The sequence below is a fragment of the Bombus pyrosoma genome, linkage group LG8 (genome assembly GCF_014825855.1).
Source record: "Bombus pyrosoma isolate SC7728 linkage group LG8, ASM1482585v1, whole genome shotgun sequence".
Lineage (NCBI taxonomy): Eukaryota > Metazoa > Arthropoda > Insecta > Hymenoptera > Apidae > Bombus > Bombus pyrosoma.
In genome coordinates this window covers 2,297,072-2,323,503 of record NC_057777.1, presented here as the reverse complement: position 1 = coordinate 2,323,503, position 26,432 = coordinate 2,297,072, and the positions used below count along the sequence as shown (strand labels likewise).

General features: G+C 35.2%; 2 protein-coding genes across 5 annotated transcripts in view; one reads left to right on the top strand and one right to left on the bottom strand.

Moving 5' to 3' along the window:
* Positions 1-4,280: 4,280 nt before the first annotated feature.
* LOC122570216 (ubiquitin-conjugating enzyme E2 N) lies at positions 4,281-6,499 on the bottom strand. 2 transcript variants are annotated; one of them, XM_043732263.1, is made up of 3 exons: positions 6,232-6,499; positions 5,034-5,308; positions 4,281-4,899 (listed from the first exon to the last, which is right to left on the bottom strand). In XM_043732263.1, exons 2-3 carry the CDS (start codon positions 5,276-5,278, stop codon positions 4,689-4,691), a joined length of 456 nt encoding a protein of 151 aa, XP_043588198.1. In that variant the 5' UTR covers positions 5,279-5,308; positions 6,232-6,499; the 3' UTR covers positions 4,281-4,688. The 2 variants fall into 2 exon arrangements, with proteins under 2 accessions (XP_043588198.1, XP_043588197.1); XM_043732262.1 differs by having other exon boundaries at positions 5,034-5,294; positions 6,232-6,497.
* A 217-nt stretch (positions 6,500-6,716) lies between these two features.
* LOC122570198 (S phase cyclin A-associated protein in the endoplasmic reticulum) overlaps positions 6,717-26,432 on the top strand; it is a 56,460-nt gene continuing 36,744 nt past the window's right edge. For all 3 annotated transcript variants that reach the window (XM_043732216.1, XM_043732218.1, XM_043732217.1), the window contains exons 1-11: positions 6,717-7,383; positions 7,931-8,154; positions 8,331-9,703; positions 9,776-10,518; positions 10,584-11,064; positions 11,128-11,310; positions 11,383-11,634; positions 11,722-12,162; positions 12,238-12,347; positions 12,514-12,637; positions 17,121-17,284. In XM_043732216.1, the coding sequence (XP_043588151.1) occupies positions 7,944-8,154; positions 8,331-9,703; positions 9,776-10,518; positions 10,584-11,064; positions 11,128-11,310; positions 11,383-11,634; positions 11,722-12,162; positions 12,238-12,347; positions 12,514-12,637; positions 17,121-17,284 (4,082 nt within the window). In that variant the 5' untranslated portion in view covers positions 6,717-7,383; positions 7,931-7,943. The remainder of the gene's footprint in view (positions 7,384-7,930; positions 8,155-8,330; positions 9,704-9,775; positions 10,519-10,583; positions 11,065-11,127; positions 11,311-11,382; positions 11,635-11,721; positions 12,163-12,237; positions 12,348-12,513; positions 12,638-17,120; positions 17,285-26,432) is intronic.

Below are 26,432 nucleotides of genomic sequence, written 5' to 3'. Positions count from 1 at the left end.
ACCGGGGAAAACGTCTCTACAACACACGGAAAAATTAATTACGCCGTCGGCAATTTCGCATCCTCGGGGAATTTCATCGTTGGTTACGTCAAAGAGAAACTTTGTATTTCGGTTACCATGGGTTATTTGCTTAATTACGTTCTTCATTAGCGTTGCGTTAATGAATAATCGTTGCGTTTCCTCAGTAGTATTACCTTTATGAAGTATCTAAAACTCTTTCACCGTAACGTTGGAAACACATTTCATCCGGTGCAACTGGCAAAGTTGCACAGAGCTGATCACTGATCATGTACCATTGATATATGATCCTACGAAGCTATTGAGCTGCTCACATTTCGATTGAGGCTCTTAATATGGTTGCATTAGAATCATTCACGCATTGATGTGTTATGATGAAACGATAAGCACGTTTGCTTTAACGTTGCGTATCGTGAGATATATTGTGATTATTTTTAGATCTTTTCTCCTTATAAATTGTTATAATTTCCTTAGAAAATAGTATTAGGTATCGTATTAGAATTTGAAATTATTGCAAGACTTTTGAATTAATATCGTTCGTAATATCTGATATAATTCAAATACAAATTACCTTGAACTTTCAAAATGTTGGTTGATATAAAAGAGTATGAATTCTTTCTTTTTTCTTTTACATTATGTTTGTATGATATTTGAAATGAAATTAAAAGGAAAATAGACGAGACGTAGTTGGGCTGGATATCCAGATGCAACAATCTCCACGCGGTGAGACCTGAGCACAATCATTATTATAATATATCACAATATTAATTTGTGAAATATAAAACCATAAAACCTTTTGTCCAGAATTGTAACTGATAGCAGCTACACATAATTTATAGATGAATTATGATTTATATAGTAAATAGTACAAGCTACTTCGTTAGACTGTAGCGAAATTCTTATTGATTCCATAAACTGCAAACCAGCGGATCAGAAAGCTTCTGGATCTATCTGCTGATGTGTAACGAGATACTGCTTCTTTTTAAATAAGTGATTTTATTCCTAAAAATAATTTCTATTCCTGTTTTGGTCCTATACAGTAAGGGAGGCTCCGTTTTAGTCATTTGCTTCATATTAAAAATAAACAAATAATATTGTAGAAGTATAGAATTTGATATCTATAATCATCGAGATATATTGTAATTTTATCTTGTAGCTTCAATGTATAACATGTGTACCACCACAAATGTTGTTATCTTATTCTACGTCGAATCGATAATGTTGGAAATGACACTAAAATGGTAAACGGGCTCGACCTTCTGAAATACATATGTATATGGTGCTAGATTTATCCTGTATCATGTGTGAGAAGATTATTTAGTAAATTATTTATAAGATTCTCAATGAACATCAACATTAATTTTAATAAAATAGTTTTGACTACTTACTTAAATAGAGTTCCTAATAAATTACAAAATTTCCTTCGGTACCAGATTTATTTCGTTTGATATATTATAAAATGATTAATTTAACTATGTATATATATATCTCATTGCGTTCTTTTCTTACATTAAACATAAATATCCGATTCTCTGCTCACCTTCTAAACCTAAATATATAAAATCAGAAATTAAATATCAGAATCACCCCAAATTACGTACACACGTTTCCTAAACTTGTAATATCATATGATCACATATAGGTTGCATAATAAAAAAATAGTTATAAATTTAATATTTGAATACATTAAAATTTGTATCTAGATGACAATAATCTTCTTTTCCTAGTTAATTGAATGCCAAAAACTTCTCGTATTATTTATGCAAAACAATAACGCGATATGTAAGAAAACAAATTATAATTTCATTTATTTCGCTTCTTGCGTGTTATTAATTTATTAAAAGGAAGAATATCACGAATTAGTCTGAATTATCCTTTTAAAAATACGTTTTTCTTTTCGACATACCAGAACGAAGGATTTTATCGAAATATGTATTTTCAGATATATAACGCATTAATACTCGGCTTCTAAATTTTGGAATTAACATTACGCGCTAGTAATTTAACAGTTCTGGTTCTATTTTGAAAAAATTGGACTTCTCTTATTACAAACTTTTACGTAAAATCTCTACGAAATACCAAAATTATTTAATGTAAAAAAATGGTCGAATTACTTTTAAATAAATTGTCGATCTTCAAGTGCCTTTTTCCATGAGAAATCCTAATTTAAATTTCATATATTGTCTGTATCTAGCTTTTCTATTTTTCTTATTATTGTAAAGTAATTATACATTCTTGAAAATTGGCAGCAATATATTGGCATGTTAATATTGCTTTGTAATATATTTATAATTACCTCTTTATTATTGCAAATTATCTACAGATATTTTTCTTTTCGTGTAACCGATCCCAGTGTCCTTTCATCACATTTAAATTAAGTATTACTGTCTATTACTTTTATTAAAATATTACTAATATATTAAATGAATACAAATTTTGAATTGTTCAGAAACATACCAACTGGTTGTTTAAGTTCTATAATGTAGATATCGATCGATCGAATTGAAGATCTATTAATAAATACTGATTAACATAAAATTAAATATGAGCAGTTTGTTGTAACTATTTATACAGCAGTTTTTTTTATATTAATGCATGAATGAAAACAATGTCATACTTCAACTTTTATACAGCCTTTTTATATCTGTGTAATCAATTAAATGGCATTAGCAATGATACCTATTCAATAATACAATTTTTTCGTACATATGAAATCGATACATTTAACTATATGTTATGCTAATTATTAATACTTCACGGTAAACAAACTACATAAATAAATTCTCAATATATTGTCTGTCTCACTTCTCTTATCTTATTTTATATATTAAATTTGTTTTCAACGGCTAAAACGGCTAAAATTAACAATAAAAAAATGTTTTAATATCAATGAAACTCGCCTTTTTTGAAATTAACTAAGAAAAAGACGTCTGTTGGAGCAGTCTAAAGACACCAAAGTATATTACATTCACAACCATTATCGCTATAAACAATTGCTGGTTAACAATTGTTTGAAAGAAAATTCAAAAATTAGCTATAAAATATAGAAGTGAGGCCTTAGCTAATACAATAATGTTAGCCAAGGTCTTCTTGGACTAGTGTGTCAAGGAATATATGGGTAAAGCTTTTACTATTCTGATACCCAAAATGTTAGGAAATTTCTTATTGTAAAGAAACCTTGATATCAAAATTGGGAGTGTAATTATCATTGTGATAGAAAAAAAAACTATTCTTCATATTCTAAAACTGATAAGCAGTCAATTAAGACAACAAGAAATTTTAATCAAATGATATACCGCTTGCTTTAAGTTACTACTCTCGTTATTCAAATATCATCAAAAATATACAAAGTTTTACAAAGTATACTTTCCAGTTTGCTACACTTTTGTATGAGCTAGAAATCATGATATCTCATAAGGCAACGTTTTAACAACAGTTAGATATTTGTTGAAAATAGGCAATCTACTTAACTTTAAATTTAATATTTTAATTTAATTATATTATAATTTCAATTATAGTAATGTGATTTAATATTTTCACAGAACATTAAGAATGAGCACTTTTATTTACTCGCAATTTAAAATATTCTTGTGTTTAAACTAAATTTCAAAGATCATCAAAAGTACATGATTAGACATTAGTAAATTTTTGAAACTGTTTCCAACTTGTTCTGATTCAACCTTTATAAAAGGAAAAGAAAAAATAAAGAAAATTGATTGAAAATGTTGTCTTATATGTAATATGATATTGTATAAATACATATATATGTATATATGTAATATTGTATAATATATATATGTATTTTTACATAGTAAAAAATATAGATTAACATAATCATTGGACAGATGATATTTCACACGAAAATTTTAAGGTCAAATAATTGAAATTTGTTATGAATATTCAAAATGTTTCGTCTTACATTACATTGATAAATAAAAATCTGCAATAGAGAAATGTTACAGTAGCTATACACTTCAAAAATGGAACTTCGCATTCGCGGACCTTCAATATTTTTGTACGCTTATTATTTAAAATAGTTAATTATAAACAAATGCCATATGTGTAGATCCCAAATTCAGTATTAGAGCTTTCATTTAACATTGTACATTCACGGAAATGATAAATACATTAAGATTATCAGACAACCAGTTAGTAGACATTGAATACGGAAAAATGTAATATTAGTATAATATAATGAACGATCCAGTACTGCTTTTTTTTTTTCAGGGATACATTAAAGGTATCAAAATAAAGGCTATAAATTACTGATTGCACAAGCCATTTTGTAATCGTATTTAAAAAAAAATCTTTACGCAACATGCTACATTCACTTATTTTTACTACAAAGGTATATTTTTAAGTAAAAACTAGCAATTCATTAAAATTATACCTTCTTCCTGAAATAGGAACCTTCTTACGATTGACTTTTTCAACGTTAGAAGATTCTTGACAAGTCTGTTCGACGAACCGTTGAAGAAATCTAAACACATTTTTGTATTCCCCGCGATATAGAAAATACAGTTTCATTCTGTTTACTCTTACAAAACTTTTATTATTTTTATAGCAAAATTGTGGACACAGGTGCAGGGTACGCAGCTGGTGCGGGTAAAGTGATCGGTAAACTCGGAAAGATAGGGGTGACATCACTTCGCATCATGGAAAATCTAAGATCAGTTGTCCATAGCATATCTCCGAGTCCATTCTTTGGCATTGCGTATTGCTTCGCTTTCATTTACTTTCCATAGTTCAGCGACATCATTTGCCAAAGGGTCGTCTGGATTTGGTGCACTTAAAAGTGCTTGTATTGATAATAAAACTGTTCTGATTTGAAGAGCAGGACTCCATTTATCTTTAAGAATATCCAAACAAATCCTGCCCAATCTATACAACAAATATAAATATTTCTTGTACATTGAATTTTATTTATGCATTACATAAATTAACGCACTTAAAAAGCTAATATAATTAAACAAAATTGTCAAAATAATTGTCAGAAACTACGTGTCTATAATTACCTGTCTATATTTGGATGATAAATTTTTGTAATGAATCTAACTTTAGGAGCAGACATTGGATAGTCTTCTGGTAGGAACAACTCAAGTTTAAAAAGTCCACCTTCGAATGGTGAATCTTCAGGTCCAGTTACAATTACATGAAAATACCTAGCATTTGTATCATCTGGTACGGCGCTGATACCAGGAACTGGCTCTTGCATTAGTCTTTGTGTTTCTTTGATAATCCTTCTTGGTAGCGCAGCCATATTTGATGAAACTCCTCTAGAAGAAAATATCTATACATCTTTTAACTTGCTTTCTACATAATAAATCCAATTCATTACTTAAAATAATTTTGCTATAAACATGTATTTAGAAAACAATAAAAGATTAATGCTATAGGTTTATTACATACAAATATAAATTATATTACACAGGTGCATTAATGAATGAATAATATAAACTAATAGTACTACCTTTAATATTCTTTACTTAGTAAAATACATACACTATTTCAATACTTTTACACATAATTTACAGAGGCATGAATAGTATGAATAAGATATAACGTGTTACAATAATGACTATAAAGGCTATACAAAATTACATCATAAATATAAAAATATAAAAGAAAATAAATAGGTTAACATTTCTGGTAAAACTTATTGCAAACTGTAACAGATATATCATAAACATACAGGTACATCATAACAGAACTTATAAATGACTAACATAAGAAAATTTAGGTTATCAAAGAACGTTTCCTTTTATTTCTATAAATATAATATACAATACAAATAAAAATTAAACCTTAAACATCCAAATCATAAAAATCTTTCATAATTGTAATAATTAACACGGGATTACCGCTAATTGACAGCTTCTCACGGTACGTATAATTCTGCCGAAACGAGTAATCCTTAAGCCTTAAACTATCATATACAACTAAACAAACGATGCAATACAAATATTCTTTGTATATGTTATTAACAACGAAATCAAACAAATCGTTCAGAAAATGGACAATGGTATAACAATTGAATTTTTGCTGAAATATTTCTGCCAACCTCCAAAGCTGTTGCAAGGCTACTGTGTATGCGTAAACAAAGAATTCGTGCACAGAGTCACGTACCATGTACAACTAAGCTGCACAGAGTGCCTCACATGTATAAGAATGTCTGAAATATGAATACTCTATGTATAACAGTAAAATACGTACGATTATCTGAAAATATCCCCGCGTCACCCCGCAAAGTGTGGCAGATTGTCCGCCTCTCTGGAAGCCTTTTCTTCTAGAAACCTCGAGATCGATTTTTAATCCTATTTTCGCAGCACTTTCGTATTTCGTGATAATCGGCTTCGCAGCCGACTTCAAAAATCTGTCTGGGATCTATGGTGCAACCCCAAAAAGATACTTCAACAAAGTGTTAATTAAATTTCCACACGTAAATGTGTGTTACAGCTACAGCCCTCGCAACCGCTTCTTGCGATTCATCTTATCACGCGTTGATGGCGCTGCACATCAATTTACTGCGTAAACCAATTTAACAATGACTCCAAATAACACTCCTTCTCGTCATACGAACAATATCCTAACTTTTAAATTTAATTAATTCATATATGTCTACGAGTAAGAACGTTCTTATGTAAAAGCTCGATCAATTTTACTCTAGTTTCGCACTTACGTCTTTCAGATAACCAATGAGCTTTCAGAATATTTTGAAAATGAAAGTTATTATTATTTGTTATAATTTTTGTTGTTGTTCATAAAATATCAGTTAATAAATTCTATTTGCTGAATATATTTCAGGTTTTATTATATATATGTACAGTATGTTATTAGTTCATCCAACGAGTAAGCACATTTTACTTTTGAAATATCCTAGATAAAATTTGTATGCGTATATTACATAATAGAAATATATGTAAGACAAATTTGCATATATGTATGCATATATATGTCGTTAAGAACGTGATCTGAAAATTGTTAAACGATCACATTCAGAAACATGAATATATGTAACTTGTACACTTATTAAAATTAAGTCATTAAAAAATATAGTTAATAAAGTGTAAAATAATGTAAAATTTATGCAAAAAGTTATGCAATATTACTATAATATAATATTGTACATAATAAATACAATTAGTGACTATTTTAATTGGTATCCGTACCTATAACCTAGTACTACGGTTGCAGTTTTTAATGCATCAAGATCAGTGCAACCAACAAACTGCCGCGAAACTTAGGAGATGTTTGTCATGAAATGTCTTATATTACTATTGAAATGTCAGTTCGAAGTTCTCGTTATTTGAAAACAATTTGTAGTCAATCGTTCTTTGATATTTTGTAATTGTAATTACAATAAAAGTAAGTCGTGAATTAAAAACATAAACGTTACTATAATTTGCAATTTATGCTGTGAAACATAAATAGATTATGTCAACACATAAATACATTTATTAATTATTGTCTTATATATTATTAGTAGTGATGATGTCGTTGATATATGATTGTTTACTTGTTTATACAAATAATCGTTGTTTGTTACTTTGTAAGGCTTAAGATATGAGTGACAGTAATATAACATAACCTTAAGCTACCAATAAAACATAAAATTGTTAATGTACTACAAAACAGTTAAAATGTCACGATTATATGTACGTAGAATATGTTTTCTTGAAGTTATTATTATTTCAATTTCTTGTCCTTTATTTAAAATGAAAGATACATGTTTGTGACATTGCTAATAAAGACAATGAATCATTAGAATTTGATTTTTAGCATTTTTTCAATGTGTTGCTTTTTCATTACTGCTTTTTTATTGTTGCTTCTATCATTATTTTTATGCTTTAAATTTGGTTTAAATGTATCTCTATAATTCAGTAGATAATATTTGATTATGATTTCTTTATAGAACTTTATTAAAAATGGCTGATGTAAGGTTACTTATACAAGAAGAAGGTCGGGCAGCTAGAAATTTGATAGCTTTTAATGTACCAGTTGGAACAAATAATACCGAAAAGGTTACCAAAAAACCACCTAGTGTTCCAAGAGTATCACAGACAAACACTACTAAAAGATCTATGAAACCAACACCTAGAGTGAGATCAGCTTCTACTGGTCGGGATAAAAAATCTGGTGAATTGAAATTTATCTATGTTAAAATTATAAACTTATTTTCAATATAAAGCAAAGTTTTCATATAAGTTTTGCATTTGCATTCATTGTTACAGTTATTTTTGAATAATATTATTTTTTTTATATTCATAAATTTTGATGTACTAACTTAATATTCTTTTGTTTTGTTATATTAGAATTACAGGCAAGGTACTGGGCATTCTTATTTGGTAATTTGCAAAGAGCAGTAGATGGCATTTATCAAACATGCGAAGAAGATGAAAATATTTCTGAGTGTAAAGAAGTGATATTAGTTTTAGAAAATTATACCAGAGATTTCCATAATTTGATTGAATGGTTTAGGGTTAAATGGGCCTATGAAAATTCGCCACCACCCTTAAGACGTACTCCTTTAGCTTGGGAAGTTAGAAAAACTTCTCCTTGTCGAATATGGAATTCCACAATGATTCCAAAATCTACTAGTCCTTTACAAAGAATGAGTCCCACAGAATCTGTTTGTAGAAGCCCTGTGGATCAAATTATTTCAGAAAATAAATCTGTTACTGTAGACAATACAGCAAATCATATAAAAGGAGAATCTGTGCACAAGTTAATGAAGGATAATAAAGGTAGTATTCCCAAAAATAATATGACAAACTTAGGTGAAAAATATAAAAATTCAATAGATAAAGGCATAAATCAATCATTGAATAAAGATAAATTAACTACAATAAAAGTAAATAAAACTTTGGTAAAACATACTGTAGCTACTAAAACTAATAACAGCATTACTACAGACCAAAAAGCAAATGAAAGTTTATCTCGTGAAGTGAAAGGTAAATTAGATACTAAAAGTGCATCAAAATCAGTTAAAGCTGGGATGCATTATGCTACCACTAAAATAATAGATTCTAATGTGATAACTGAAAAGAATGAACAAACAGTTTGTAATGATAAAGATGTACAATTAACTTCTACATCGACAGAAAAGGAATTTTCTAAATCTAATAGCATAGATAATAAATTGAATTCTCAAAATAATGTTCAAGTGAAGCCATTGGGTCCTAAAAATGACATAGGGCTAGGAAAAAATGAAATCAATTCTAAAGTAAAAAGACAAGCTACAGAAAAAAATATTAAAAATGTTGGTATAGAAAATGTTGCAACTGAAAATAAAATGACAGAATCCAATAGCGTAACAAAAGAAAATAGTAACACTATGGTGCATAAAAACATACAGAATACTACAAAGGTTTCAAACAAAATTAACCAAAAATTTAAAAAGCAATCAAGTGTTAATGATAGTGTGAACAATAAAACTCCAACAAAGCTTATATCCGATACATCAACCAGTAATTCAAGTAAGGGATTAGTTAATACAAATAAACCAGCATATTCTACGGTATCGCAAATGAAGGTTATTAAACCAAAACAACCATGCCTCCTAGAAACTCCAAAATTTGTTAGAAGCAAAACAACATTAAGTGACAAAAATACATCAATTTCAAATAAAACAAGACCTGGAACATCCGTTATAGTTAGGCAACGATTTCAATCAATCGACAATAAGGTATCATTGCTTCTTTTTATCTAATCGATAATTGTTTGGGATATACATTTATAATCATAAATTTTTCTTTAGATTTCAGAACAAAGTCTATTAAAAAAAGATCAGAATAGAGATATAAATGGTTCGGTAGAGGTATTAACAAAACAGACGCATGTAAAAACAAAAGAAGAAGCTGAAGGTTGGCAAACGGTCCGTAGTCGTTATAGAAGAGGCAGTACATATAACTTGAATATGTCTACAAGATTTCATAAGCCAAGTACCGCAACATCGTTACCAGCGTTATCGATTGAAAGTCCTTCTGAAAAGAATAAAAAGAATTGTTTAACTCCAGATGGAAATGGCAAACAGAAACGGAAATGTATTGTAGAAAAAGAAGGAAAAAATATAAGTAACGAGGTAGAAAAAGTTAAAGGAGAATCAGTCGTAAACCTTACAATTAAAGACAAGGTAGAAGAAGTTTTCAAGAACACTGCTAATTTAAACGAAATAAATTCTACATCAATGATCGCAGCTATTTTCAAAAATGATGCGGAATTACTTGAAAAACGTATACAACAATTTATGGCTGCACAAGCAGAAAGAGAGAGAATAATTTTAGAGGAGGAAAGGAAGACAGAGGAAGCTGATTCGCAACGATCGCAACAGTTATCAGATGAAGAAGCGTCCTTACATAGACAAATTTTAGAATTAGAATGTGGTGAAACTGATGTTGACACTGAAACTGATGAAACAGATGGTGAAATGGTCCTTGAAATGGAAGATGAGCAAAGAACATCACCTAATACAATGCCTGATGATGTTAGTTTAGAAGATAGGTATGTATTAATTTTCTTATTTTATCTTTTCTTTAGTATATTAAATTTAAAATCATTCTTTACAGATACGAAAATGTGTTAGAGGGAATGTCTTGGGCAGAGTGTGTAGATACGCTTGCTCAGTTACGTGCATTAGTTGCTCGTCATCCTGGTAGAGCTTTAGAATTACATCAGAAATTATCGTCCCCATCTCGAAAGAGATCGTTACCTGAGACGTTACGACGATACCAAGCAAAACAAGCTTGTGCACAACATAAACGTCAAAAACTTTTAATGGAAAAGTCGCAAAGATTACGAGAATTGTTGAATAAAGTGAAAGATGTCAAAAGTGCAAAGAACCAATTAATAGAAGACAAAAGAATTAGAATGGAAACAAAGTTAAAAAAGGCGGAAGAAAATAGAACGCAACATCTGTTAGAAATAGTAAGAAAAGCTCATGATGAAGATTCTAAGTTAAAAGAAATTGCATTTATTAATGAACTTGAAGCACAAAACAAGAGGCACGATTTTATGGCGCTATGTCAGGAACAGGAAGAAAGATTGCAAGTACGTTGTAAAAAATAAGACAGATTATAAACTCTTGTATTATTTGTAACAATTATTTTTTAGGGAATTCAGGAAGAACGCCAACGCCGTCAGGAAGAAAAAGCTGCTAAAGAAGCTGCGGCCGAAGAACGTAGACGTGCTTTGGAAGCGGAACGGCAGTTGCGTATTCAGAAAATGAAACAAGCTCGCCGTGAACGCGAAGAAAGGGTCGGTAAGATGCAGTTGGAAAGAGAAAAAGAACGTCAGGTAATTATATTTTAGGAATAATTATCTAAAATTTAAAAAATAATATCGATATTAAATTAGCAAAATTTTAAGGAACTTGCAAGAGAAAAAGCAAGGGATAGAGAAGAACGCTTATCTGCGCTTCATGCAGCGCAGTTAGCAAATCAAGAAGAACTACAGAAGAAAATAGCTCAAAAACAGCAAGAATCAGCTAGAAGGCACGTTGAAAATATAGAACACATTCGACAAAGAGCAGTTGAATCTTCTATTTTAAGGTCGGAAGAAGTTCCACCTACGTTAAAATCATATCCTGCTCAAAAACAATGTTCTTTATGTGGAACTCTAGTGAGTATCAGTTTGTTAAATTTTATTTATATTTGTTGTTTTAATTATCAACCTATGTAATATTTAAATTTATTGTATATTACGTAGATACCCAATGAGGTATACCTGTTGAGCCATTTAAAAGGGAAAACACACGTTGAAGCAGTACGGAACACACACGACGGTCGAGAACCATCACGAGATGAATTGCAGCGCTTCAATATATCTCAAATTCGCGATGTCCCAATTTCAGTCGTTGATAATAATAGTTCGAACGAGATTAAAGCTGCAAAAGAGAAACAAAAAGCTTTAAAACGACGATGCAGAAAAATGAAACAGCGTATGATTCTGCGAGGTAAAGAATGGGAAGACAATCATAAAACAGATGCGAATCAATCAATCGAGTCGACTAATAAAGCAAAGTTCCGTCGAAATTTGAAAGAATTGGATCGATTGTACAACAATCATTCAAAGACAGCTTGGTCAAGCGTCGCCATCGCTTCTTTAGAACGTTCACTGGGTGAAATAACAAGAGCTTATTCAAAATTGGTAAGATATATTAATCTAAATAAAATAGTAATATAAAAAGAATTGCGAATAAACCATACATTTTAAATATTTTAGTGTTCGTTCGATCAGATTGTATTTCGAGTTTTAAATGGATTCGATATTTTAACTAATCTATTGAATTTGGGACTGCAAACACAAACTGCATCTCATAATTTACCAAACAAGTAAGTGTAAGTTGCTCTTTATGTTATCCGAGACAGATCTCACACGGTGTAATTTAAACGTTTTGGAAAGATCTTTTTGATTTAAAAACTACCTCTACAATTACTGGATTATATATGGATATGCATACTATTTTATATCTTAAATGCAAATTTTCGTATATTCTAGAAGCATTCTTTCGGTATGCCGTGTATTTAAATTAAGCGTCAGTGAGAATGACACCAACATCGAAGCGGTTTTGTCAAGTAACAAAATTCTGGTCATCTTGGATCTTCTGCTTCAGCACTTAGAGGTACGTCGAGCACTACGCGTTCTCTAACTATTGATATTTGTTCAACATTGTTAATATACACGCATTTATTTATTTTCTTAAAGCAGTTTCTAACGATACTTCTCAAATTTTAATGGACCGTAGCCGTGTATAAGTTTGAAATTTCTAGTTAGTTCATAAAAAAAGTATCTTACGGTGTGTCGGCATCTTTTCCCGAGTGGTTATACCTTTCTTATTTCATACTGGCACGTTGAATCATTTTTGTCTCGGTTGTATCATTAGTTATAGGGCACCTTGTAGATTATAGAATGAATAATGTCGCGTGATCAGCGTGAAATAAATTGGGAGTCCACGCGACAGCGATACGCGAATGAATTTTCTTTCGCTGTGCTTGTTTTTCGGACTCATTTTGAGGTTGGTGGCTTCGAAATAAACGAAGGCAAAGACCATCGTGCCTGTCCTGTCCGACTTGTCAAAATAAGGATTAAGAGAGTCTTAGGGTCTGGTTCGGCTTGCGTCCTCCGTTTTGGAGTTCAGAGTATTTAACTCTTTTATTCTGATCGTTTCTGTGTTGAACGCAAGTCGATAAGCTGGATATCAAAATCTACCGAAGAATTTCGGTTGTAAGTATCAACATTTGTATAGGGAGCAAGAACTTTGATATGATACTTAAGAACATTTGCATTTCTATGTCTTACGGCGAGTTTAAAAGTAGATTAACAGAGAGGTAGAAGTAGAGCTAGTTATTCTGTTTTAATCAATTATCAATAATAAAGCTGTTTACTTTCGATTATTAATTGGGCAACGAGTATAGTTTGTGCGATCGAAGTTCATGATACATAGGAATCTAGTTTTTATTTATCTCAACGTAAGAATCATTACAAGTGTAAGAGTCAGGATTCGAAACTTTTGATGCTTATCGATTCTTTTAGTCTATAGAGAAAATGCTACAGTGATATAACTCTAATGGACAAGCGAAGCGTAAAAGGGGAGGACGAGGTTGAAGGTAGAGAACCGAGGTTGAAACGTATGTTTCCATCGTACAAGCGTATCGCCGAATCTTACATTTTCATATAATTTTGATTTTTTCCGAAGAAATATCTTATCAAACGAAAAGTATTTCATTCTCCGTTCCATTGATTCCATTCTAAATATTTCAATGTTCTTTACAAACGTTCATTTTTCTTTTACTCCTCTTCTTTTTTTCCCTACAAAATGTTTGTTTCTCTCGTCCTAGTTGTCTTATCAATTCTAGTCTCGCTCTTTTCTCTTACCTCCTGAACGAGATCGGTTCCTATCGAATAATTTTGCAGCCAGCTATTGATAATCGTCCCCAACTAGGTTGCCGACTGGGAGACCGGTGACTGGCCGTACGTTTCAAGTTAATCGTTTCGCTCAATGATCCGTCGTAATCGGTTCGCGAATTCACCGTCGTGATTTCAGGATCGATTTTTCACGCTTCATAGTACGGCACTGGCGCGGCGCCTTCCTTCTCCTGTTCCTCCCCCGGGAATCCCCCTCCGCAAATGCATTAGCGGTGAGAGAGCTTTTAGTGACGTCACCCACGCACATACATACATACACTCACCCCCCTCCCTCGCACATACGTACATGTGCACACGGCTACACACGGACAGACGGGGGAATCAGGTTATACGATGAAAGAAGCGTGTGTTCCATGTAGAATGTGCGTGGGTACTTCTGTTGCCGCTTCCATCAAGCTCCGCTTTCGAGGAGCCGGCCTAATCTTTTGTCTCGTCCTCTATCGGCAGTTTTTCAACGACCTCTTTGCACGTTCCAGAATTCGGCTGTTCCTCATATTTTATCGCCGCGCGAGCTTTTCCCGGTTAGATGGTTTTAGCCTGTCCATGCGAGAACATTCTTACGACCACGAATTTCACTCACCGCGATATTTTCGAGTTTATGGTTGGAACGTAAGAAAGCGTTCTCATCTGCAGGAACAGGAATTGATATACGTACAGCTGGAATTGCTGAAAAATATCGTTGATACTGGAACTACCAAAGCCGTGCGAACGGCTCTCGAATTGTACGATTTCGTTTAACTTGTTATTATTAACAATGTATCTGTATGAGATTGTTCCTAAAGAAAAAAAAAGAGGGAAAAAGATAGAAGGAAAGTCACAGAGAAAACAATATTCTCCAACGTCCTATTCGACTTTACATACGCAAGACGATCGATCCTTAAGTTAAATTAGGATCTTTTTAGGGAAATGATGCCTGTTATATTATTAAAGCCTGGAAAGAATTACAGTTTGGGCCATTGCACAAAGAGATCGATTGTTCTCTGGGGTCCGCGAATGCTTTCCAATCTCGTGCATTGGGCAAGCAAATTTACAATTTCCCGTAAGTCGTCCGAAGTTGCTATTCTTCCCCGTCATTTTGTCCCTCTCGTTCAGCCCTTTTTTGCCAGTGCATTCGTTCGCCTCTTCGAAAAGCGTAAAAAGGCTATAGATGAATTCGACGATTCGGAACTGGACCGATTGCTCGTAAAAAAAGAAAAAAGAAAAAAAAATACGGGGGAAAATTCTTTCTCTTAATCTAGTCGACTTAGAGTAGGCAGGATCGAAGCAGAAGAAAAGCGGATTTGGTTATCGTATCGAGTTACTTGGATTTTCGACGTACTTGGCGCGAGGAATTTAAAAATTGAATTTTGTTTCCTTTTTGGGGAAAGAATGGATATTATTGTTATGTCGGATAGTATTTCTGTTTAATTTGGGAGATTCTTTGTTGGCTTTAGGGCGAAGTCACGATTCAGTCGAATTATAAACGAAGCAACGAGGGAACAAAAAAACGATATATCACGTTTTTTAAGCGCCTTCAATCATTTCCATATCAGGAAAAACGTACTTTTATTTGGTTTTGGGATTAAATATATTTTCATCGCCTTTTGGAACACTGTGACAGTATCAATGAACATCAGTTATTGGTTTTATCAGGTTTATTATCTGCTTCTAACAGGTTTATATCTTCGAACTTTGGACTGGGCGCGTTATTCCTCCTTAGAACTGTATCGTATCAAAGTTTTTAGCTATCGGTTCGCATGAAAATTCGAAATTTAACAGAAGTGGATCTATCGTGTTTTCCCTATAGTCTTGGAACGAAGTGGGCCACAGGTTGCCAAATATAATTTTTATTTTCAATTTCGTTTCTGATGATTCGAAGGAAATGAAAGGGAAAAAGTAAATGTACCGCGGAATTATTAAGATATGGTAGAAGGACGAATTTTCTTGCGAGTTAACATACGTGTCCCGTTTCCCATCGTGCGACTTTTGGTTTCTTCGTTGCGTTATTCCGGTAAAAATGTGCCTCTTATGCGTTTTTGAAACTTTTATTCGGTAATCGGATTTTTCAACGTAACGCCATTTATGTTTCATTTCAATTACGCGGCTGAAAAGCTTTATATGGTGAAATATCCAGGCGAAAGACATTACTTCGTATATTTAAATGGTCTGGTAGAAACTTTTTTTCCCGTAAAATTCATCCAAAATCCCCGTTTTTCTACAAAAATGCGAAAGGTTCGCTCTCTTCCGTAATTTTCTCCACAGAGGATATAACCTGCTCGATCGTAGAACTTGAAAGAACTTGACGATTTCTGGTAACACGTTTCTCCAGATCGAAGTTGATAATTCGTTGGTAAAAGAGGGAAAGAAACGAAAGAGAGTGAAAAATCTCGGGTAAAATGGACGTTGCGCGTCAAGTGTTAAATCAAGTTAAACGAGCGAGAGAATAACGCGGAGAGTCAACGGGTCCGTGACATTGTGCTGCGCGACAATTTTTGTCCCAAAACGTAAACGAATACGGGGAAATGCAAGCCGTTAAGTGTTCCCCGAAGGACTTATCGAATTTGTCGAGACTGAACCGTTTAGGGGCCATATTCTCCAGGATTCTTATCGTTACCTGCTGACTCGTTACCTCTAATTTAGCATTTTAAATGTCGCCTATATGTATGTGTCGTTGATCGGCCAGTCGAGCGGCCCGGTATCAATGACTCAACGTGCCAGGAATTCGCCTTCTCCGGCATCCGACTGATCTTTTGGCTGTTTGGAAACACGCGACCACCCTGCACTGGTAGCTGTTCGTCCCAGTCAGACATTACGATTTCGTCGGAGTCAACTTGCACGATCGCTTGACGAGCCTTTTAGAAAACCGATATCAACCTTTAAAAAGGACAAGTTAGACGAATATTTTCTTCAGGCAGGATGATGTTCGGTCGGTTGGCTCGTGATACATGGAATGATATCTTCCTTAACGTTGGTCGTTGCGATATCTCCGGCTTTTATAGGCTGATTTTTCTCCAAGCATTAGCAATCTTTAGCTCGCTTTCGTTTCGTGCTGTACATGTTGCTCGAACGATTCCGAACTGTGTAAAAGGCGAATGGTAGGTCGATGTTTCCACTAGTCTACGGGAAAGTATCGTCTAGAAAACGAACGATATCTTATCGATTATTAATCGAGTTGAACGAATGAATTATTGTGTTGATAGACACTTGCGAAACTTGACGACCAGATGCAAGTGCAGGAGTCATCCGGTAACTCAACCGGAAGTGGAATCGTAGCCAGCAGCCTGATGCAATTGCTGTGCAGTTTGGTCCCGGAGGAGCCTTTCGAAAAATCGGCATTGCAAACGCGGGTCCAGGATATTGCTGGGTGAGTAGCTAAAATGCAGCGTGTGTTTTCATATTTTCACGTTACGAGACCTTAAAAATTCCACGTGTACGTTGAGGATCGATCATACTTTATGCATCGATGTCATCTCCATCCTCAGAAAAGCGTGCTATTTAAAGTAGCATCGTGCATTAAGGAACAGCTGTCATAAATGCTTTCCTTGAATTAGAAACGTGAGAAAATAGACGAAGCAAAAGTAACATGGTAGCGTATTTTATTAGGATGCTTTGGCAATTCTGTCCGGCAGGGGAAGTGTGCCACGAATTCGTTTTTCAAAAGTGCTTTTCGAAATGTATCATGCTAGACTGTTTTTTTTTTACGAGCAGACATACTACTACTTCCTTTTCCAAGTCTTTTCAATTTACGAACAAGTCGTCCACGAATATTTCGACTGCTCCAAATACGTTTGTGAAGGTAAAGTGGACGAAACCTTACGAGGAAATTCGTGAAATCTACAAATAACGTGACGAGAATACTTTCTGAATGTCGTTCGTTATTTTGTTCTTTAAAGCTATCAATAGAACGACGCACTTTTGTGATACCGTTATAGTAATTGTCGTTCTAAGAGGAACCTACTTACACCCGGAAGCCTTAATTTTGATAATTGCGCGGCACGGGGCCGTGTGAAAGCCTTAGATTTCATATTTTATCGCCTTTCATAAAAACGTACGACCATTTTTTTTCATTATAAATTCAAACAAACTTTTTCTGACTAAAGCGTAACATGAAATACGTTCTGTAATAACAAAAGTCTTCCAGCTGGATATTTTTATAGCGTATTAACGTTTCCACTGAAACGTCTATCTCATTTCCCTTGCATAATAAAATTACTTCTAGCGTACCATTAAGTATTCATGCGGCAGAAGTTATGATATTTGAAATCTAATTGCGTGCATTAAACCACGAATATACCTATACTTGATTGAAACACACAGGTATCCTAATAAAATGCAAACATTGTTTATTCAAAGAGATATCCTAAGATATTAGAAATATTACGGACACGTAAAGAAAATAATATTCATAATAATTTAGAATACAATTTTACATATTATTAATTATCTTTGATAATTCAAATATCTTCCTCTTACAGCATCAATGCAATAAGATATTAATTATCGTATTTATTCGATTCGAGATTAACGTAACAGAAAGGTTAGCGCTCTCCATTTTCGCTGTCCATTTAAATTCCTACAAAATTTTCATCGTTCTACCTCTCTCAGTCGTTTGTTGCGCAAACATCGCGGTACACGATTTCTTTGAGGCGGACAATGAGAAAAAACTTGAACGCTTTTGACGCGCGTGGACCACCCTGTAGAAAAACATGACGGTTCTGTTGCGCGAGCTGAATTTAATACGCGAGTCACGCGGCAAAGTGACAAGGTGCATGCTGTTTTCGTTGCATCCTCTGAGATTCGATCTTCGAGAGGAAGAAGCGTCGCACCTGGGTCAACTTCCTTCTTCCAGACCCCCCAATTGGTTGGTTAATCCTTTCCTATTTACACGGAATCGCTTCCTTCCTTCCTTCCTGTTTCTATTATTCGAATTTCGTTGCGTTTAGCGAACACGTATGTAGCCGTATCCATCGTTATTTAATTAAACGCGTTAAAATTTATTCTCACGCGTTAATACGCGCTTTTCGGCAAATAGAAATCTCGAATTCCAGTTTTACCGAGAAATTGCATATTTGTGAAATACACGAGCAAATCGTACCAATACTTACGTGTGTCAGACACGTAAGTTGCGGTTGATCGATGAATTTCGATTTCGCGAAGATTAATTTTCTGCCGTATATTTTTTTCTAACGTTATGATAATTATCACCGTCGTAGTTTCGTGTAAATTTATTTCCGAGCATTCGCGTTTCTGTGTAACAATTTTGTCTGCGAAAAATCAGAAAATCCATCGACTCTGCAAAGATTATTTATCCAAAGAAATTATCTTAGCCGGTGAATCTGCAAATTTTGAGTTTGCTAACTGCAACGTCCAACGTTTGAATAATGAACGACGAAAGCGCGATCAGAGTGATTGCCGGCCGGTCGTTGCTAGTCGAATTATTATGATTAATTTCCTGCCGATGCGAGAATGGCCTAGTCACGATTTTTACTCACCAGCCAAGATTGCTTTTCGTTCGTACCTTTAAAGTGCGCAGATGTCTAAGGACGATCGATCATTTCCTACCTGGTAATACGTATTTGAGAATCATTGAGCGCATTCATCGTTGTTCACAGTTTGAAAAAATGGCCTCGTGCCTTTCGTCTACGTTTTGCGGTTCTCTACGATACGATGATTCTCGTCGATTCGTAAATTTCTGATCCAAACGATCACGTAACTTTTATCGGACGGAAGTTGGAATTATCGTCGTTGGAGACATCGTTCAACGAATTGATAATCATTTATAGACCAAATATCGTCGTAATTGGGTCGTTGTTGAAGTGTTGCCACTCGGAAAACAAGCATCGAATCGGACGAGATAAGCAGATAATACGAAAAAGTCGGCTATCAGTTCGTCGAGTTTCGCAATCTATGATTAAAGAGTCGTATACACCGGCACCTCTCACAGGAATTATTTCCTTGCACTCCGACGAATACGAGAAATGGCCCTTTTGTCGTAAATAGGTGCCACAAAGCGAGAGGCTTCGCGTAACGTGTACCGTATCGTTTCCCTTTTTCTGTTGTTTCTTTTATTGAAACACGCGGTCCGCGATGCACTCCGAGCTGCTACGAATTTTAAATGATTCGCTATTACGCAAAGGAGATGTGTTTTCATCCAAAAACTACAACCGAAGTGACTTTCCGTATAGCCACGAATGTTAGTGAATGCTTTTATGCTACGTAGGAAGCAGACATTGGCAATGTTGCAGAAATAATTAATCACGTTCGCTCGATGTTTTATTAAGACGTTGAAAGACCTGAAAGTATAACCTTGCGCATTGTAACTTTTCTCATGCTACGTTCAGCAATCGACAATTTCTGCGTAAATGAATTACACAAAAGTATTCCAAAATATTCTCTTTTAACAGATGGGTTCGAACCAAACTCGAGAATAAAAACTCGACATTTCGTTCGTTTTCGATGTAACCACGGAAACATAGATTGCTCTCTGTCAGGGAATTGATTCAGTTAGACGGGCGAATAAAATCGTAAATAAGATTCGACCGCGTTTCAAAGATTGTTTATCGAGATGGAAGACGGGCGGAGAAATACGCGGAGGCTTAGTTCACGATCTAATAAAATCGAGAACTCTCGAAAACGATGATAATCGGGGCTCAAGTGGCAATCGGTGAGGTAATTGTTAGAACGGTCCTAGAAAAATCAGTCGGTAAACACTCTTATTATTAATCCCGATGAGTTGATCGAACGAACGTCTACCGAGCTCATTCCCTTTCGCCTTCTGAGATGTTGATACAGCTTTAATCGAAGTAGGATCAACCGAGCAATTGGTAATTTGCTTATGAGACGCGTGCGACCGTTTCGTGGCCATCTCCCCAGCCGATTCGCTCCCGTTTTTCAAATTAATAAGATACTCGATGAACTAAGAAATGTAAACGTTGTACCGAATCTCGTTATTTACGGAGCAACGTCTCTTGTCGATGGTTTCTTCTCTTCGCACAAGCATCGAAAATACGAGAGAGGACGTATACGTTGTGTTTGTAAATAGTCCTGGTCAAACGCAATTTTTAATTTATTACGCGTTTTCACCTCTTGTCAGATTATTTTTATTCGTTCCACTTTGTTTCTCCGCGTCGCGTTAAGAAGTGAAAAAGTGGCGAAATTCTTGTTTCATCTTTCTTATTTTTCAACTATTACGCGAATGATTAAACCGGTTCAGAGTACTTGTTTTTATTACACATTCTCGGTAGAACGTTGCAGCACAAAGGAAACGAAAGTGTGTCAATTTGTAAAATCGTTACCCTCGTTACGCTAGCCTATTTCTCCCTCGGTGTAAATCACAGTTTACTTTCGTTAATTGAAACGGCCATGAAAGGAAGATGAAACGCTTTCAGTTTTTGTTTTCCTTTAAAATAAAATTAACCAGGCTTTCGATCAGCTTATCGATATTTACATTTACAAATGTGCACCTATGGATGGTATAAATTTAACATAAACAATATGTTTGTGGTAAATACCTGGTAAATATTATTTTTCCATCATGTTACCCATATCGTTATATTCCGTATATGTTATACGTCTGAACCAAATTATTAGTAAACGTACCTCGACTAACTAATTACATTTGATATCGTAAATGAAAATTCATATATCGTTGCGTGAATTATATACTTGCAGAATCAGCAGAAATTCCATTACTTTGCACGTAGAAGAAATCGTATAGATTTTGAAGAAACCGCCTTGTCTCTTCCGGCGAGATGCGTTCCGATATCGTGTTAATAGCAAACGCGTGTAAACTGTTATTTGTTGACACGTTTGTGATTTACTTGGAAGAGACAAAAAGAAGAAAACAAAGGAAGAGGTTCGAAAATATTTTCTTACGGTTTTATTTTTTGAAGAAAGTGTTCTGCCGTACGATCGTACATAGGGCACAACCTATGTACTGTGTATTTATTAAATCAATAATCGTCGAAGAAGATTGAAAAGAAGCGGTTGCATGAGAAACGAAGTCTATCGGGAAAATGGGGCCACAGGATCGTCTTTGCCGCGGCAAGTACGGGAAAAAGGCAGGGACGCTCTTTAGAACGGCCAAACGAAATTATTAGATCAAACAGTAGCGCCGTTATATTAATAAAATAGATTTCCTTGCTGTTCAAAGGAGAAAAAGGGACGTTGTCGTCTTGCGCGTAATTTTGTTTCGCGCAACTCCCGGTTTAATGATGTCGCGCTAAAGCGCACCTTTTATTTATTTCGCGATAAAACGGCGTGCTATAATATAATACTTGCTCGTAACTTCGTCTCCGCAACTATTACGTTAGTAACTTTTTTATATACTTAATGACGCAGGATCGAGAGAATTAACGAGAGGTGAAACTTTTCTATCCGCGTCTAACCTCACGTTTACAAATCGAATGATCTTTTTAGAGAGAAAGCGTAAATAGGAACGCGATGCACCTGCCATGGAGAACAGCTTAGAAGTTTAGGCGGGGCGAATTTGAAAGCGAGACAGAGCAGAGAGAAATCGTTAGTGGTTGAAGGAGAACGGGGCAGGAAGAAAAAATATCGCGGGGGTGAATGAGCGAGGCGGGTTGGGTACGTAATCTGCTAATGGACTCTCTCCCTTTCTCCCTCTACTTCTCTTTCGTCGTCCAAATTCACCCTTACTCGGCGTACGGCTGCCTCTAACCCTCCTTCGACCCTCCTAGACTCGACTCATCTTGCGATTCTCTCTACTTTATTCCTTCTTTTTTCTCTTTTCTTTCGTTTCTTTCCTTTTTTCTTTACGCGTTGCCGTTGTCGAAACCGTGTAAAATGATGTTCGGGGATACAGGGAGATTGCGATAATCGTAGAACGAACAATAGTTTTGGCCGGTTTTGCAACATTTACTCTCTATTCCAACATTTTCTCCTTCTTGCACGCGAATCATATCGCGTTTCTTTCACATCCTTGTCCACTTTGTTTCCACTCTTTCGAACTTTGAACGGATATTCCAAGACGATTGGAAACTGACGAATGAATCACTAACACCGGGCTGGATTGAGCCAGCTGATGGTCCGATGCATCTGCTGTCTAATTTCTAATTCTAACCGAACCGTTTAAACTTCTATTTTACATGCCCGATTATACGATCCTAACGATTTATCGATACCTGTTCTATTAGGAAAGCGTCGTGTCTCTGAACTTTGATTTTTTGCAAATCAAATATTCTTCCAAACAGCGATTATCTCGATTATGCGAATATACATATAACAAAATATCGATCTTCCCTATTGCTCTGTATTACAGTACAGTTCTGTATTAACCATTTTGTTACTTACGTGAAATTTATCTTCGGTAACAAGCATAAGTAGATATTCCGATATACCGTTGTTGTGTTATGTCGGTACTGTTTCAGTATTTGGATAGGTCGGTGATGCAGCACTTTATAAATAACAGATCGAGAAACCGTTTCTATTTTCTCATCGTCAAACCGATTCACGTTGCAAAGTTAACACTCTTGTAATCACCGACAGCGTCGATATAATTTGCTTTAATCTTACTGGAAATACGCTAACATCGACTTCATTAATGACCAACAAATTACTTTAGCTCGTTCCCAAGAATATCGTTCTACGTACAAGTATAGACCCTGCATAGGAAATACTCCATTTCTTATTTATAATTACCGTATTTTCGGATTTTTAATATTTCAATAAAGCAGGGACATTACCTTCGTGTTGAAGATATCGGAAATTACAGTTAAATACAGTTTCACTTCATTCCTTTTTGTGCGATTTCTTCCATACTCCTTTTTCAGCGTTCGCAAATGGACTACGAAGCTTTTAGCAAGGGGATCATATTTTGTCGAAATAAAAAATATAAGCGTGGCAGAAAAACGAATCAAAGCTGAGAGAGAGAGAGAGAGAGAGGGGGGGGATTGGTCGTTGTTTGAGACAGAGAAACGATTAGATTATTGCGTTCTCCTGAGAAAACACAGAAATCGACAAAAATAGCTTTTGTTGCGTATCGTTCGATCGCGAGCGAGCTAACAAATTACTTCGTGTCTTGAATTAATCGAATAATTAAATAACAAACAGGCGAAAATCTCGAGCACGACGAAGATGTTGCGCGACAACAGTCAACGACAGTAATGACAACAGTAATGGGAACTGCGGGATTCAGGCGGTATTTGATCAGGTTGGTTAGGGTCGTGAATAGAAATAGGCGGCACGGCTGTTTCTGTTCCCATTCTACTCAGCGCCAAATTTCACTGCTCTCTCTATTATCCTTTCATAATGCTGCTTGTTGACAGAGACAGCTTTAAACGGCGCGAGAAAAAGCGCACGGTGATTTCGTTCGCGTAACATTCTCAACGTTTCACTTCTTGCATCGGCTAGGTTTGTTCTATGATACAAATGCCAGTTGATGTCACCGCGTTCATCGAACGACGTTCGCTCCTCCTACAAATATCGTCTAAATAAAATTTGCCCGTATTTCGTAACAAATACGTTTCATTTAATTACATTTCATTGCACATTCAGAATGAAGTATTTCCAGGTTTATTCAGATTTTTATATCGCATAGATGATAAAATTATTCTTGGAACAATTTGAATAAACATTGGTGGAAAAGTATCAAGCAATCGGTGACGATGCATTTGAAGCACCCTATAGATTCGCATCCTTCTGACTGCGAGGCGAGCCGTGGCAGGACTCGATTGTGTGTATAGAGTAGCAGGATTCACCTCATCCCTCGGGCTACCGAAATCCCGGCGTGAATGCATTACGCGTCAACGAACTCGGAGTAGCAATATCCTGAGTTGCTGGATGTTAGAGTACGAGGATTATAATACATTACCAATTCGACGAACGCCTCGGCCATTTGACCTTGTTTCAGACTTTATTTCGCGTGTCTGTCTTGTACATTGGATTTCAACGGTTTTATCGGTGCACGGATGCGTAACGAAATGTGATTTTTATTAAACCATCGTCCTTTTCCAAACTAGTTGGAGCGTGCCCATCGAATTAAATTCGCTTTTGGAAGGATTAGGTATCGTTAATTTTACAGAACAATTTTTCTTAAATAAACGAGCTTCGACCATGCGATAATATTTTGTGGCGAATTTTTTGCAAATATATGTAAAATATACATACGTATACGTAGCTACGTGTACCTACGGTAGTGTATGTATTACATAGATGATCGTTGATACTAGAGAAGGCGAGGGGTGAAAAGGGGATGCTGAAGTTCGGTAGCTGGAGACACTTGTCAACGGCAGGCAGGGGGTCGGTTTCAGGGGTAGATCTAGACGACGACTCTGTAAATATTGTAACAAGTGTGCCATCGTTGCCACACGTGGCATTGATGTGCTTGGTTAATCGATTGGTCCATCGAAAATTTTCTGTTTTAATCGTGCAGATATTTCTGCGTATCCTGATATCGTATAATTGTAATTTGCAAGCGTACTGATAAATTATTTATTTTCATTTTATTTTCATACGCCGATGTCAAATATCAAACCGATTGTATTTTGACTAATTGTTTATTCGTTGATCCTCTTAGCCGTGATTAATCTCGCATATGTTTCATTTATAATTTATTTCAATGCCATGAAATTCTGACCTTGCTTCGTACAAGCGTGTACAACGCGTACATACGACGTAGAGACGATGGAGAATGATTCAGACGTCAATGAAAAATACGGCCATTCTTCGTCGTTCCTCTGTTGATTTTCTCATCTCGTCGATACACAGTTGTCGTTTTCACACTTTCGCCATTTCGTTGAGCAAACATGGTCCATTGTGGATGCGGTGAATGATACTTCTGCCAGGCACATTTGCCGCCTGTAGAAAAGGACTTTGTTCAAGTGGATTCTTGCAAACAATCGAACCACAATCTGACGAACGAAGTAAGTACCGTGACGAATATTAAAAAGAAGCTGGTTTTCTTCTCGTTAAATTTTCCACTCTTCGCTTCCTCGTCCTAAAAATCAACGTCTATCTCGTACATCCAGCGTGCATGTAATCCGGAAATATTCCAGACAAAATATATATAGAAATCTTCGCGTACTCCTGGAAGCAAATTAGACTATGGTCAAAGCAGCTCTATGCATGTAGATACACGCTTAATACACAGAGGCAAGCTACCTATCACGTAAAGTCACCAAGTGCGGCAGGAAACGTCGTCATCCGCAAGCTCATCGAACTGATACCCATTCGTTCGATCGTGACGATTATCGATGACGGGAAAGTAGCGTCACGCGTGTTTCTTCATGAATATGTAAATTAATTTGTCCTATTAGCCAGCTCGAGGTCCTTGGTCGTGCTTAAACATGCGCTCGCGTTGCACCACGAAATTACGTAAGCTGGTGCATCGGAGGCGAGCACCAGTCCGTCTAAAGATATGCACCCTTGTGCTCTCGCTATGAAATAATCATATGGTTAGCTAATGGCAGCGCTGGGGTAGCGATTGCTCGGCTGCTGCGGCCTCCATAAGGCGCTTGGGGAGAATAATAAATAAATTCAATGTATTTGCTCGA

Bases quoted from the DNA above. Each gene is read 5' to 3' on its own strand.
- LOC122570216 (XM_043732263.1), bottom strand. From the start codon at position 5,278: ATGGCTGCGCTACCAAGAAGGATTATCAAAGAAACACAAAGACTAATG. The intron at 4,900-5,033 runs GTAATTATAGAC...TTTGTTGTATAG, and splicing joins TATCATCCAAATATAGACAG to ATTGGGCAGGATTTGTTTGG.